The sequence below is a fragment of the Capsicum annuum genome, chromosome 2 (assembly GCF_002878395.1).
Source record: "Capsicum annuum cultivar UCD-10X-F1 chromosome 2, UCD10Xv1.1, whole genome shotgun sequence".
NCBI lineage: Eukaryota > Viridiplantae > Streptophyta > Magnoliopsida > Solanales > Solanaceae > Capsicum > Capsicum annuum.
In genome coordinates this window covers 146,659,272-146,674,112 of record NC_061112.1, presented here as the reverse complement: position 1 = coordinate 146,674,112, position 14,841 = coordinate 146,659,272, and the positions used below count along the sequence as shown (strand labels likewise).

The following is a 14,841-nucleotide window of genomic DNA, read 5'->3' as shown; positions in this document are numbered from 1 at the left end:
TCAAAGAATAAAATAAAAATATTTCTCTTATATTCTCATGGCCTTCTATACTTTTCTCTCTATTTGCTTTTGTTTTTTTCTCTCTCTGTGGGAAACGATTAGAGTTTCGATTCATTTCATCAGACCCTACATGAAATTCCATGAAAGAATCTTTCTCCTCTTCCAAAGAAAGGTGTGAATTGGAAAACTTGTCCTGGTTGCATTCAAGACCTTTTCAATCTGGTATTATCGACAAATTATATATTCTCTTCTTTTATTTTTATCTGTTTATAACTAGTTTAGAAATACTTTTTAATTTTACTTGCCACGTTTAATATATAAAAAAAGTACTATATGTTTTAGTATTTTATTCTTTGAAACTCGTGACTATATCATAGACAGAGATTGAATTTGATCCCAAATATCTTACATGAGAGATCCACCTTCCAACCAGAGGCGGAGCTATATGAGTTTTAGGGGGTCATCTGAACCCCTTATACTATTTTTACATGATTGTATATATTATTTATTCATATATTTACTTCTGAACCCTCTCAATTAAAATTCTGACTCTGTCACAGCTGCCAACCTCAACCAAGCTCTTGCTGACTTGTTAGAAATTATTGATTCTATATAGTATAATAATAATATAGGATGTTCTACGAGTAAAAACTGCAAATTGTTTATTGATTATTATTTTTTTTGGAAAAACATTGTAAATATGAAGAATAATCATGTCAAATTGATTGTAATAGGAAAAACATTTTATTAATCAAGAAAAAGGAGTTATCCATTAAATCAACGCATCAAGTCTCTTCGAGGTGTCACCATTCATGAATTTAAAGCAATTAATTTCAAAATAAAATAATATCTCTTGTTGTCCCAGCCAATTTTTGGATCCTCGTGCTTCGAATCATTGCTCCGAATATTAGCAGTGTTTATTTGTCCGCATTATTATTTGGACACACACACCCTTTTAAAAATTTATTATATTATTTTTAAATATAGTAATATCAATATAAAAATTTATTGACAAATGGTGATCAAACTTAAAATTAAGTAGTAAATTAGATAAATACTGTAATAAAAAAATAAATATTTTAAATATATTAGATAAATAAAAATAATCGAAGACAGTACTATACTTTAGTCAGAATAAAATAATACTAACAGAAATTCTGGAAGAAACGATTCGTTTTTGTAAGAGAATAAACAGAGGGAGAATTATTCTCTTGGAACCTTATTGGACCGTACTACCTCACAATTTATTTGCTTATTATTTGGGTGAGTATTTGCCGTTCTTTTTTTTTTCTTCTTCTTTTTTTAATTTAAAATTATCGTTGGAGATTCTTGTACTTTCAAGATCCACGAAGGTCGAATAAAAACACACACTGTGACCCCTTCTTATTATCATGTTTTTGAGAATAACAAAAGAAAAAAATATTCTTTCTATTCTTTTATTTGATTTTTATTGAGTTTAACTAAGGAAAAAAAGTAAAATAATTTATGAGTTTAGAACCAAGTGTTCACCACAACAAATATGCGAGGGTGAATCCAACTTTACCCCTACTATTTATGAGTTAGGAAATTATATTTAAATATTAATAGTTCATGTATCAAAGAAACAAGACAAGTAATGAATAAGATAAGACATTTTACTTCTAGCAAATAAATTAACCACAAGAAGGAAAATAATGGGTCTACTGACAACCATCATACATCATTTAACCTATCTTTAATTAATGATCTCATTCAATAAGGAGCAATATTGTTCACTTTTGCAAGTCATTTCTAAGAATTTCTTATATATCTGTTGAGTCGATATATAGACTATAGAGTATACACACTCCCCTACTCATATGTTATATGTCAAACACATATTTATACCGTTCTAAAAAAAAAATTGTATCTAAGATATGAGATTTATGTGTCTCAAAAATTACAATACTTTTAAGTATTGAATTATTAGCAATATAAATTTAATTATGTGACTTTTAAATAAATAAATTTTATTTTAAAAAAGAATTTCAATCACTATCACCCAAGATCCGTAATCTAAAGAGTTGACTGTTCTGTGAACATAGATAATTATGTTATCGGACTGGTGCCTTTTTTTAAAGAGAGGGAGGGGGAGGGGGTAATATATTATTATTTCTGGTCTCATTTTTTCATTTGATCATGCTTTTTATTTTATGGTTAATAGTTCTCATAAATATTTACTAGTTTATGTCATATTTAAAAAAATAGCACGACTAATAAATGAAATATTCAAGTACTCTTTCCTTGACTTTAATCTTTCAAGGTCCATAGTAAATTTTTCATTAAGGGATCATTTGATTCATGGATAAAGTGAGATATGTCGGGATTAAGTTTGAATTTATATTTTATTTGATTGAAAGTATAACTGATTGCATAGTAAATTTATATTTTAAATTTAGTGTTACTTTATTCCTCTTAAACGGTAAAACAATTTAATCTCAATATAAATTTGTGCCCAAAACCAAACAATCCTTAATGATTCAATTTTTTGTCCATTTGATATTGTAAAGGTGTGGAATGTGAAATCAGAAATTCATGTTTAATTCAGACATCAAAAAGCATATAAAAATTATAAGAATTTTTACATTCAAACTAGGGGTATTCATGGATCGGTTTGGGTCGGTTATTGATCAAAACTATAACCAAACCAACTTAGTCGGTTTTTAAATTTCTAAAATCAAACCAAATCAAACAAAAAAATAACCGTCGATTTGGTTCTTGTTGATTTAGTTCAGTTTGGTTCGATTTTTTCGGTTTATAACTTTATCTAATGATAAAAGTTGAAAATTTTTAAAAACAATATCAATCTAACATCTGAGATTAACCGAGTGTTGTATCTCAACCTTGAAATTAAGATGTCAACTAATTGTTATACTTCGGCAAAGCTATAAACAACACCATATGAACGCTTCTAAAATAATATTTTAAAACTACATTTAACAGAATAATATGATAAACCCCTCAAAAGATGAACACATAAACTTCTTGCTCAACAAGGTTAAAAAAAAAGTTACAATTAGTGATTGTCTATAGTCAAATGAATCTCAGCTATAAATTTCAATATACAACAAGATATTATTTTCACAATTAGTATCATTTGTCATTCAAAGTGCGAAATTCATTTAGAATCTCACAAGGTACTATCAACTGGATGAAGACATGACTTAATGTGTTACGACTGAAGTTAAATCATGATTAAAACCTAAAATATAATAAATATTTATATTGTATTTATGAATAATACATAAATAATTAACATATATATATATATATATATATATATATATCGGTTCGATTTGATATTTTGTCGGTTATGGTAGAGTAAAACCAAATCAAACTAAATTATTATCATTTTTTAATAATTTAAAACCAAACCAAATTAAATTTAACCAAATATCGATTTGATTTGGTTAAAAATCAAATCATGAACACCCCTAATTCAAACATGGACCAAACATGACCTACAAAGAATAGATATTTAAATTCCAAAAGAGGAAAATTAATGGAGTGGAAGTAGAATCCAAAACTGTTCTTTTTTTGGCTATATTTTGTGAACCTTCAGTTGAAACTGATTTAGCATTTAAGGCATTAGTTGAAAATGAACCTCTAAAAACATAGAATCAGATCTCATTAATCTCTTAATTTATTAACATGTTAGAAGAAGTCCACATAGCAAGGGCAATTTAGTCCATACAATTAAATATTCCATTCCTTTCTTATTTCAAGAAAATGGAATTTAAGTCAACAAACGTAGCCGACCGCCTCAAGGCGCAGAATCTTCAACAGTAAAAATAAATAAATAAATAAATTAGTACAAACTTTTTACTCCCACCGTCTATAGGTACTAGCACTTCTTTTAAAGTTAGTTTATTTTGTAAAACTAAATTAAATTAATTTAATATTTTATTTTAAATTAGAATTTAATAATAATATTTATCTAATAAGTACTTTATGTTATTAAGTCTTTTCATATGAATATAGTAAAAATATATTTTAAGTATTAATTAAATTTTACATATTTTAACTTTCGATATAATAATAACGAGAATATAGGAAAAATACTCTCATTTATTTACGGTCTTATATCAAAAATAAAATATATTCAATGAGTATTTTAACAAATGAAAAAAGAAAATTTATTAATTTTCTTCGTACTATCAAACATTAAGTAATTATATGACATAATAATAGTTAAATTTAAAATTTCAACTTGTATAAGTTAATAAAAATGAAATCGAGTAAAATTAATTTAATACCATTTTCTTGGTCAAAAGATTTCTTTATTATACCTAAGATATGACTAACCCCGCGTTTGCTAGTTAATAACTCAAATATGCGACGACCCGAATGTGAAAAAACAATATAGAATCTTTTTCAAGCTTTAAGAATCTAACTTTCCACTTTTACCCTCCCTTTCATTGTAAAGTGTAACTGTGCTCTATAAATATTAGACTTCTTCAACCCCTCTTCTTCTTTATTCAGTCATTCTATATTTTTTTCTCCATCTATCTAGCCAATGTGAGAAAAGATATAGAATTAATTATGGGTTCAAATTCTAGAGAAATGGACATAGATTTGAACTTTATTTATGTTCCACAAATAATTTCAGATGTTTTAACTGAAATTTCTGCCATGGATGACATCTCCAAGAAATTAATAAAGCTCAATCAATTTATTATTGCTTTAGAAGAAGAGCTCAGAAAAATCGAAGCTTTCAAACGTGAGCTGCCCTTTTGTATGGTTCTCCTAAACGATGGTCAGTTTTTTTTTTTTTCATTTTTTTTCTGTTTTTTAAATTTTCTGAATTATTTTAGAAATTTAATTATTTATTTATTTATTTATTATTTTTAATTATTGTTACAGCTATTGAAAGATTAAAGGAGGAAGCTTTACGGTATAAAGGGAAAGATAAAAAGCCTGTGATGGAGAAATTCATCTCACTGAAGAAAGGTAATTCTGATGAAAGTGGAAGGGTAAAAAAGTCAAATGATCTTAATGATAAGAAAAACTGGATGAGTTCGGCTCAGCTGTGGAGCACTCCAGTTCAGTATGAACAAAGCTATGATCTTGAAAAGCAAGGACCTTTTTTACACCTAAATTCTGTAAGTATTGTTTAATTTTTTTTTTCAAAAATATTGTTAAAAAAAAATATTTTTTTTGACTTTTTTTTTTTTAATTGTTGATTAATCAGGGTGGGTTAGAAGAGAAAAACAAAGAGAAGGAATACCAGTTAGGGGTACATAAATTGAAGAGTGATAGAGGGGCATTTTTGCCATTTCAAGGACAAACTTTGAAGGAAGGGAAGAATGGTTTGCCAGTTAAAGATTTATCTCTGTGTATGGCAGTAACAGTGGCTGAAGGGCAAAAAGGTCAAAATCCAATTGATTTGAGTGTAAAAAATGATAATGGCACATCAAATGGGTGTAGTTTTTTACAGGATAAATCACAACAGAGGAAACAGAGGCGTTGTTGGTCACCAGAATTGCATCGTAGGTTTGTTGATGCTCTTCATCAACTTGGAGGTGCCCAAGGTAATTCTAGTGTTCGAATTAGTTTGCTTTTACATAATTATTCATAAGAGCATTGGTTATATCTCATCAATGAAATTTAAGATAATTATCGTGTTTGAATCAATTTGCTTTTACATAATTATTCATAACAGCATCAATTATATCTCATCAATGAAATTTAAGATAATTATCGTGTTTGAATCAATTTGCTTTTACATAATTATTCATAACAGCATCAATTATATCTCATTAATGAAATTTAGTTTGAATCAGTTTGCTTTTACATAATTATTCATAAGAGCATTGGTTATATCTCATCAATGAAATTTAAGATAATTATTGTGTTCGAATCAGTTTGCTTTTACATAATTATTCATAACAGCATCGGTTATATCTCATCAATGAAATTTAGTTCGAATCAGTTTGCTTTTACATAACTATTCATAAGAGCATTGGTTATATCTCATCAATGAATTTAAGGTAATTATCGTGTTCGAATAAGTTTGCTTTTACATAATTATTCATAACAGCATCGGTTATCTCGCATCAATGAAATTTAAGATAATTATCGTGTTCGAATCAGTTTGCTTTTACATAATTATCTATAACAACATCGGTTATATCTCATCAATGAAATTTAAGGTAATTTTTTTGTTCGAATCAGTTTGCTTTTACATAATTATTCATAAGAGCATCGATTATCTCGAATCAATGAAATTTAAACTTACTCTATGTGTCTCAAAATAAATATTGCTTTAAAAAAAATTATCTCAAAATAAATTTAGCTTCATAAAATCATGATAAAAATGGTGATGACTTAAAACTGTACCCATCTTAATGAACTATAGTTTACACTCTAATAAATAATAGTAGTAATTTAATAAATTGTATTTGTATTTATTATTTTGAGATGAGCTAAAGCGACATGGATCTCCTATAGTTTCATGATGGTTTATAGCCTAATCTATTTTTTCCCTTTTTTTGTTTTTGTTTTTGTTTTCCCTTTTTAAGCTAGGAAAGGGTAAAAGGAACACACTTTTATTGTTTTATAGAGTAGCATTTAGAAACCTGACCTTCAAACAAAATAATCTGGAAAAAGGTTGATAAAGAATAAAGAGACAAATACAAGTTTTGGTTTTGTCCATAGATAAGTGAAAACAATGTCTTCATATTAAAATAAAGGGTGATCTTGATTTTGTGTCTAAATTTATTCATCTAAACTGTCATTATTATGGTAGAAGCAAGTGTTAATTTCAATATTTAGTCTTGTTGAATTGCTGAAAATATTTAATATGACATCAACAACGTGTTACTATTTCATTATCATTTCTTTCTTCTACTACTTCGATTACTATATGTGTAACATGCTTTTATATAGAACAAAATATTAAAAATAATTTTGAAATAATGTCCTTGGCAGTGGCTACACCAAAACAGATCAGAGATATCATGCAAGTTGATGGCCTGACCAATGATGAAGTGAAAAGCCATTTACAGGTATATATCCATTTGTGCTCTTTCAATAAATATGAGGCCTCATGTTTTGTTCCCATGACACTTGTGTTAGAAATTAATATGTCCAATGGCAGAGCCAACAATTAATAATAATGGATTCTTTTACAAAAAATAAATCACTTGTATGATAAAAAGTTTGTTTTTACCCCATTTGTTAGTATAATTTTTTGACGAAGAGGTATTGAATTTTGAATGTCCTTTAACACGTAGCTCCACCATTGAATGTCCGGCAGTAACATATTGAGTGCGTCTCTTTGTTGCATTAATCCAGAGTCGATTTACTTTACATGTTGATCAAAAAATTTATACTCTGAATTGCAGAAGTATAGGCTTCATGTGCGACGAGTCCCAGTATCGGGTTGTTCGTGGTCTAACATGGATGAAATAGGAGAATTGTCGAAGACAAATGGCACACAATCTGGTTCCCCTGAAGGTCCTCTTCATTTTACTGGTTCAGGTTCAGCAAAAGGGGTGTCTATGAATGAAGAGGAGGATAATAAATCAGAAAGCTATACTTGGAATGGACAGCATCAAAAGAGCAATATTGAAGCTCATGTATAAGATCAAGTAGCCATAAATTTTGCTGCTACAAAAATAGGACAGACAAAACATAGACCAAATAACTCACAAGTAATGCTGAGTTAACTTCTAAAAAAAAACAAATAGGAGATAGGATCTGCTGATTTTGACATGTTTGTTGTGAAATCAGGTTTAATTAACAAAACATGTTTGATTTACAATCCATGGTGAGTAGGACTAATGAGTTTAATAGCCTGATACTAATACAGCTGGTAGGGTCCAGTGAAACTAGAAAGGAATATCAATTTACAAAATATATTGAAGTTTTATAAATGTTTCTTTACTATTGTACCTGTTGGGTTCAATATGTATGGAAAAGGTGTGAATGGAAAATGGAGAGAGAAATGGTGGAAGAAAGGAAACACCAATTTAGAAGGTGTACTCCCAAAATTAGAAAGTTTACTAATTCTTCTACATTGGTGGGAGAAGGGAACTATGAAGTGTTTTTAATAGAAAGCACTATGGAGTGTTTTTAATAGAAAGCACTTACTCCACATGCTAAGTGAGGCAAGAAATAAGAAATGCCTCGCGCCGTCGTTGCTCGCTCGGCTTTGAATTCGGATTCGGAAAATGATCGATGAGATTTATCTTTTTGGACAAAGTTTATTTCACGTAAATTTAATCTGAATGCCAAAAGGAAAACGCACCAGTAATCCTCCATTTACAACGAACTGATGTACTGTTTCGTGAACTGGTATGTCTGTTTGGAGAAGGACACGTTCTTTGGGTAAACAGACATGAATTTTCAGAAACATCACACCATTTAAGTGAACCAATGCCACCTTTCCGAAGAGGCATCTCACAGGCTATATAAACCTGCTTTCATTCACAAATTTTGATATGAATTTTTCTGCAATAAACTCTCTTCTTGTCTTTATAAATACTTTGTGTGATCAGTTAATCCGTTAAGTGAGTTCAACGATATTTCAATTGTTTGAGGTACCGCTACAGTTGGTCTGTTTGGCCATTTTATCCTGAGAGGAAAATTCCGTAAACTCGGGTACAGTGAGAAAAATTATTTCCTTAAGGAAAGTCCGTAAATTCGGGCAACTTGGCCATTTCTGTTTTCATCTTTATTTCTGAAAATAAAATACACTTCTAAGAAAGATCACTTTGATCTTGTGTTGAGGGTATTTACTGCACTTTATCGTGTTCTTGTTTTTAAACATAGAACTAACATTGAAGTTGTTGTTCTACATATACAGATTCTGCGTACCCGTAGAAGGAAATAACAATCTTGAGGAAATAATTTTCAGAATCTGTATAGCTTATTTTTGGAGATTAAAGTTTTAACTTTCTACTCCGCCTGAACTTAACTAGTGATTTGAAGTCATAAAAACTTCATCACAAGTTAAAGGTCATTCGGTTGACAATTGGAAGTCATAAAAATTTCATCGTCAACTAGAAACAAGAAGAAAAGTTTAAAGTTGCTTAACTTTATAAGTAGTATTCTGAAAATACTAAGTATTTTTTGTCTTGTGGTGACAGGAAAAATGACAAGCGATAGTCAAATGCAAGATGCGGCAACGTCTATGGGGGCAACTAATATTGTCACATCAAGTCGCACAAATGCTCCGCCTACAATGGCACCGACGGAGAAGCCCAAAAAATTTGCGGGCATTGACTTTAAACGATGGCAACAAAAGATGTTCTTTTACCTCACCACTTTGTGTCTGCAACGGTTCACTAGCGAAGACGCTCCTGAGGTGCCCGAGGGAACCTCGGACAAAGAGCATTTCGTAATTGTAGAAGCTTGGAAACATTCAAACTTTCTTTGCAGGAATTATATTCTGAGTGGTTTCCAAGACGACCTCTATAATGTTTACAGTGGAACTAAGACATCGAAGGAATAGTGGGGGGCACTTGAATAAAAATATAAAACAGAGGATGCGGGAATTAAGAAATTTCTTGTTGCACGGTTCCTAGACTTTAAAATGATAGATAGCAAATCAGTTGTCTCTCAAGTGCAGGAGTTGCAAGTCATCATACATGATCTCCTAGCAGAAGGTATATCTTTGAAAAATACCTTAGTTGAACAACTTGAAAAAGTTCTTAATACTCACATAAACTGTTTTGTAGGTTTGATTGTGAGTGATGTTTTTCAAGTAGTAGCGATAATTGAGAAGCTACCACCAATATGGAAAGACTTTAAAAACTACTTGAAGCATAAACGCAAGGAGATGACTGTCGAAGATCTTATTGTCCGACTGCGTATTGAAGAGGATAATAAAGCTGCCGAGAGAAGGTCAAAAGGAAATTCTACAATTAATGGAGCACATATTGTGGAAGATGACAAAAACAATTCTAAGAAAAGGAAGAAAGTTGAACAGGGAAGCAATCAACCCAAGAAGAAATTCAATAAAAAATGCTTCAATTGTGGCAAGATTGGCCACAAGTCCACGCATTGTCGTGCCCCGAAGAAATGCAAGAAAAAGGATCAAGCAAATATGATTGAATCCAACAAAGAATGCGATGATCTGTGTGCTATGTTCTTATAATGCAACTTGGTAGGGAATCCTCGCGAATGGTGGATGAATTCTGGTGCCACCCGCCATGTATGTGCCAACAAAGAGTTGTTTTTGTCATTCGCTCTGGCTCAAGTAGAAGAAATGATCTGCATGGCTAACACCGCTACTGCTAAGGTAGAAGGAACAGAAAAAATATGCTGAAAAATGACTTCAGGAAAGGTCTTGACACTTAACAATGTCTTGTATGTTCCGGAGTTATGTAGAAATTTAATTTCTGCTTCACTTCTAGACAAGAACGGATTCAAATGTGTAACCGTTTCTGAAAAAATTGTAATTAGCAAAGGAGAAATGTATGTAGGAAAAGACTATTTGACGGAAGGCCTTTATAAGATGAATGTAATGACTGTTGAAATAAATAAAAGTTCAAATTCTTCTTATTTGCATGAGTCCTATGATTTATGGTATGAACGTTTAGGTCATGTTAATTACAAAACGTTACGAAAACTTATTAACTTAGAAGCTTTGCTAAACTTTGAGTGCAATAAATCAAAGTGTCAAACGTGTGTAGAATTGAAGTATGCAAGGAATCCTTATAAGTCCGTTGAAAGGAATTCCAATCCCTTAGACTTAATACACATTGACATTTGTGATATGAAGTCAACACCATCACGTGGTGGGAAAAAGTATTTCATAACTTTTATTGACGATTGCACTAGATATTGTTATGTCTATCTGCTAAATAATAAGGATGAAGCAATAGATGCATTTAGACAATATAAAACTGAAGTTGAAAATCAGTTAGATAAAAGGATAAAAATTATAAGAAATGATAGGGGCGGAGAATATGAATCTCCCTTCTCCGAAATATGTGTAGAGAATAGAATCGTCCATTAAACTACGGCCCCATATTCACCTCAATCTAACGAAATTGCGAAAAGAAAAAACTGAACTTTGAAGGAAATGATGAATGTCTTGCTTATAAGTTTCGGTTTACCGCTAAACTTATGGGGGAAAGGCTATCCTTACAGCCAATCGTATACTCAACAGAGTTCCCCATAGTAAGACACAATCAATTCCTTATGAAAAATGGAAATGAAAGAAACCCAACTTGAAATATTTCAAAGTGTGGGAGTGTCTAGGGAGGTCCAAATTCCTATGCCTAAAAGGGTTAAGATAATATCTAAGACGGTGGACTTTGTGTTCAAAGGATATGCTAAAAGTAGTAAAGCATGTCGATTTTTGGTTAATAAATTCGAACATCTGGATATAAATGAAAATACGGTAATTGAATCAGATAATGCTGAATTATTTGAAAATATATACCCGTATAAACTTAGACATGAACAGTTTAGTAGAGGATTTAAACGACCTCGAGATGAACCAAGTATATGTAATTCGGTACTGCCAAGACTCCATTGGATGTTAACTTTGCACTTCGAACGAATAAAGGTGAAAGTGACTCACAATTAGAGTACGCAAGATTATTGGGATGTTTAATGTATATAATGAACTGTACACGACCAGACATAGCATGTGCTATTAGTAAATTAAGTCGGTACACGAGTAATCTCAACAAAACTCATTGGATGACAATGAAAAGAGTTTTGGGGTATCTTAAATACACTCAAGATTATGTTTTGCATTATAATAAATATCCTGCGGTACTTGAAGGATATAGTGATGCAAATTGGATCACTGGATCGAATGAAGTAAAATCCTCAAGTGGATATATATTTACTATCGATGGAGGAGCAGTCTCTTGAAAATCATCCAAACAGACTTGTATTGCTCGCTCTATAATGGAATCTGAATTTATCGCATTGGATAAAGCCGGTGAAGAAGCAAAATGACTTCGAAATTTCTTAGAAGATATTCCTTATTGGCCCAAGCCGGTGGCACCAGTATGTATACACTGTGATAGCCAAGTAGTAATAGGTAGGATAGGGAGCATGATGTACAACGGTAAATCCCGTCACATACGACGGAGACATAATACCATTAGGGAACTTCTCTCTAGTGGAATTATCACTGTTGACTATGTAAAGTCAAAGGATAATGTGTCGGATCTACTTACAAAAGGCCTATCTAGAGAAGGAGTGAAAAGAATATCCAAGGGAATGGGTTTAAGGTCTAGGACAAATCAGCATGGCGGTAACTCTACCTAGTAGACTGGAGATCCCAAGAGCTAGGTTCAAGGAGATCAAACAAAGTTGTGTCTGACAGGTTCAACATTGTCAATTACCCAACCCATTCTCATGATGTAGACAATGTATAGTAATCAAGGATAAGACTTAAAGTGAAAAGTCTTTTAATGATTATCTAAATTTGGCATATTTGACCAAATAGTTTAATCTATAGGATTGAGCGTTTAGAAATCACCTATGTGAGGGCGAAGTGGAAGCCGCTTCAAGGAGAATGTTAGTAAAGGCCTATTCTCCAAGCTCTCATGAAACTGGGACGTGTTCATGGCTGAAAAGAATAAAATCGTGAGAACCATAAAACGGTAAAAGGCTAGTTGTGTGATATGTGTTGTCTAGGTGTACATTAAAGCTCGACGGTTCAAAGATATCAAATCTACCGATTGATCGAGTGCATCCGACGCATGTTTACTACGAAAAGTTCAAAGGAAAATCGATTTATCCAAATGCAATTAGTCTTTGCTTGATGATTACATACTTGTCCGTAAAACTTTTACGAAAAATAGTCATTCCCCATTCATGTGGGGGATTGTTGGGTTCCATATGTATGAAAAAGGTGTGAATGGAAAATGGAGAGAGAAATGGTGGAAGAAAGGAGACACTAATTTAGAAGGTGTACTCCCAAAATTGGAAAGTTCACTAATTCTCCCATATTGGTGAGAGAAGGGAACTATGGAGTGTTTTTAATAGAAAGTATTATTCCACATGCTAAGTGAGGCAATAATAAGAAATGCCTCGCGCAGTCGTCGCTCGCTCGGCTCGGCTTCGGATTCGGCTTCGGCTTTGGATTTGGCAAATGATCGATCGATGAGATCTATCTTTTTGGACAAAGTTTATTTCATGTAAATTTAATTTGAATGCCAAAAGAAAAACGCACCAGTAATCCTCCATTTATACATGCATACAGATTTCGAAACAGTATTTTCTGAAATGATACACTGCTTCGAACTGATGTAATTTTTCAATGAAATGATATGTTTGTTCAACGAACTGATGTACTATTTCATGAACTGGTATGTTTGTTAGGAGAAGGACACGTTCTTTGGGTAAACAGACATGAATTTCCAGAAACATTACACCATTTAAGTGAACCAATGCCACCTTTTCGAAGAGGCATCTCACTGGCTATATAAACCTGCTTTCATTCACAGGTTTTGATATGAATTTTTCAGCAATAAGTTCTCTTCTTGTCTTTACAAATACTCCGTGTGATCAGTCAATCCGTTAAGTGAGTTCGACGATATTCCAATTGTTTGAGGTACTGCTACAGTTGGTTTGTTTGACCATTTTATCCTGAGAGAAAAATTTTGCAACCTCGGATACAGTGAGGAAAATTATTTTCTTAAGGAAAGTCCGTGAATTCAGGCGACTTGACTATTTCTGTTTTCATCTTTATTTCTGAAAATAAAATACACTTCTAAGAAAGATCACTTTGATCTTGTGTTGAGCGTATTTACTGCACTTTATTGTGTTCTTGTTTTTAAACATAGAACTAATGTTGAAGTTGTTGTTCTACATGTACAGATTCTGTGTACCCTTAGAAGGAAATAACAGTATCTCCTTACCGCACTTGGCTTCTCTTTTTTATTTTAATATGCTTTCACTTGAGTTAAAGATTTGGGAAACAATCTCTTCACCTTCACAAATCAGAAGGTAGGGGCAAGAATGCATACACGTCAATCTCCTAAATTCCACTTATGAGATTATATCGAGTATGTTATTATTGTTTTCCAATTACACTGTTTACATTACTTGTGCCTGCTGAACTGTACATATCCAAATTGTGTTGAAAATGCCGGAAGAGTCAAATCATAAGTCAGCTTGGCCTGCTCAAGTTCATTTTCATTTTGTTTGTTTTGTCTTATGACAATTCATTAATAATTATATCAAACTAATAAAGCTTTACTTTTATTTATCATTATCGTGGTTACATCAAATCCAAATTAACTTATTTTCTTACTTTTGATGAACTGGTCTAATTGGGCTACTATGCATATGTAGGTCAAATTAGCTCAAGCTTTTAGATGCGTTAAAGCCCAAATAACTTGTCAGTGTTTACTTAGTTCGACCCACCCAGAAGAATTTTTCAAACAGATTTCCCTGAGCAATACTCCTCTCAATACATTTTTTTCCTTCTTTTGTTTCAAGTGTACTTTTCCGTCTTCTATCGCCCAATATCTTTAACGGAAAAAGGACATGGGCTGATCTTTTTCAGAACAATAGGCCTACGTTTGGGTCATTGGACATTCATGGTCAGTCGGCCTAAACAAATTATATATTATCGCCATTTATAATTTGGGTCATTTTGACTCAGGTAGTTCGATATAGTTCAGATACCATATTAGTACAATCCATATACCTTACTGATACAGTTCATTAAAAAAAAGAGTTGCCAATTTATGATAATTGTATCATTGTTATATAGAATATATAATCTTTTAATATGATATAAGATGCATATAGAAGTTGTATCTTTATTGTATAGAATACTATCTGCATAGGATATGTATCGAATTTGTATCAGTATTATATAAAGCTACCATCAAATGGCTA

The 14,841-nt window shown here is 31.7% G+C and overlaps 2 protein-coding genes across 2 annotated transcripts; both read left to right on the top strand.

Moving 5' to 3' along the window:
• The first annotated feature begins 4,478 nt into the window (after positions 1-4,478).
• LOC107860328 (transcription factor HHO5) lies at positions 4,479-7,780 on the top strand. Its single transcript, XM_016705646.2, has 5 exons — positions 4,479-4,774; positions 4,882-5,120; positions 5,210-5,549; positions 6,949-7,025; positions 7,365-7,780. The coding sequence occupies exons 1-5, from the start codon at positions 4,561-4,563 to the stop codon at positions 7,602-7,604; spliced, it is 1,110 nt and encodes a 369-aa protein (XP_016561132.1). The 5' UTR covers positions 4,479-4,560; the 3' UTR covers positions 7,605-7,780.
• A 1,330-nt stretch (positions 7,781-9,110) lies between these two features.
• LOC124896094 lies at positions 9,111-10,524 on the top strand. Its single transcript, XM_047407402.1, has 2 exons — positions 9,111-9,629; positions 9,702-10,524. Exons 1-2 carry the CDS (start codon positions 9,557-9,559, stop codon positions 10,118-10,120), a joined length of 492 nt encoding a protein of 163 aa, XP_047263358.1. The 5' UTR covers positions 9,111-9,556; the 3' UTR covers positions 10,121-10,524.
• The last annotated feature ends 4,317 nt before the right edge of the window (positions 10,525-14,841 follow it).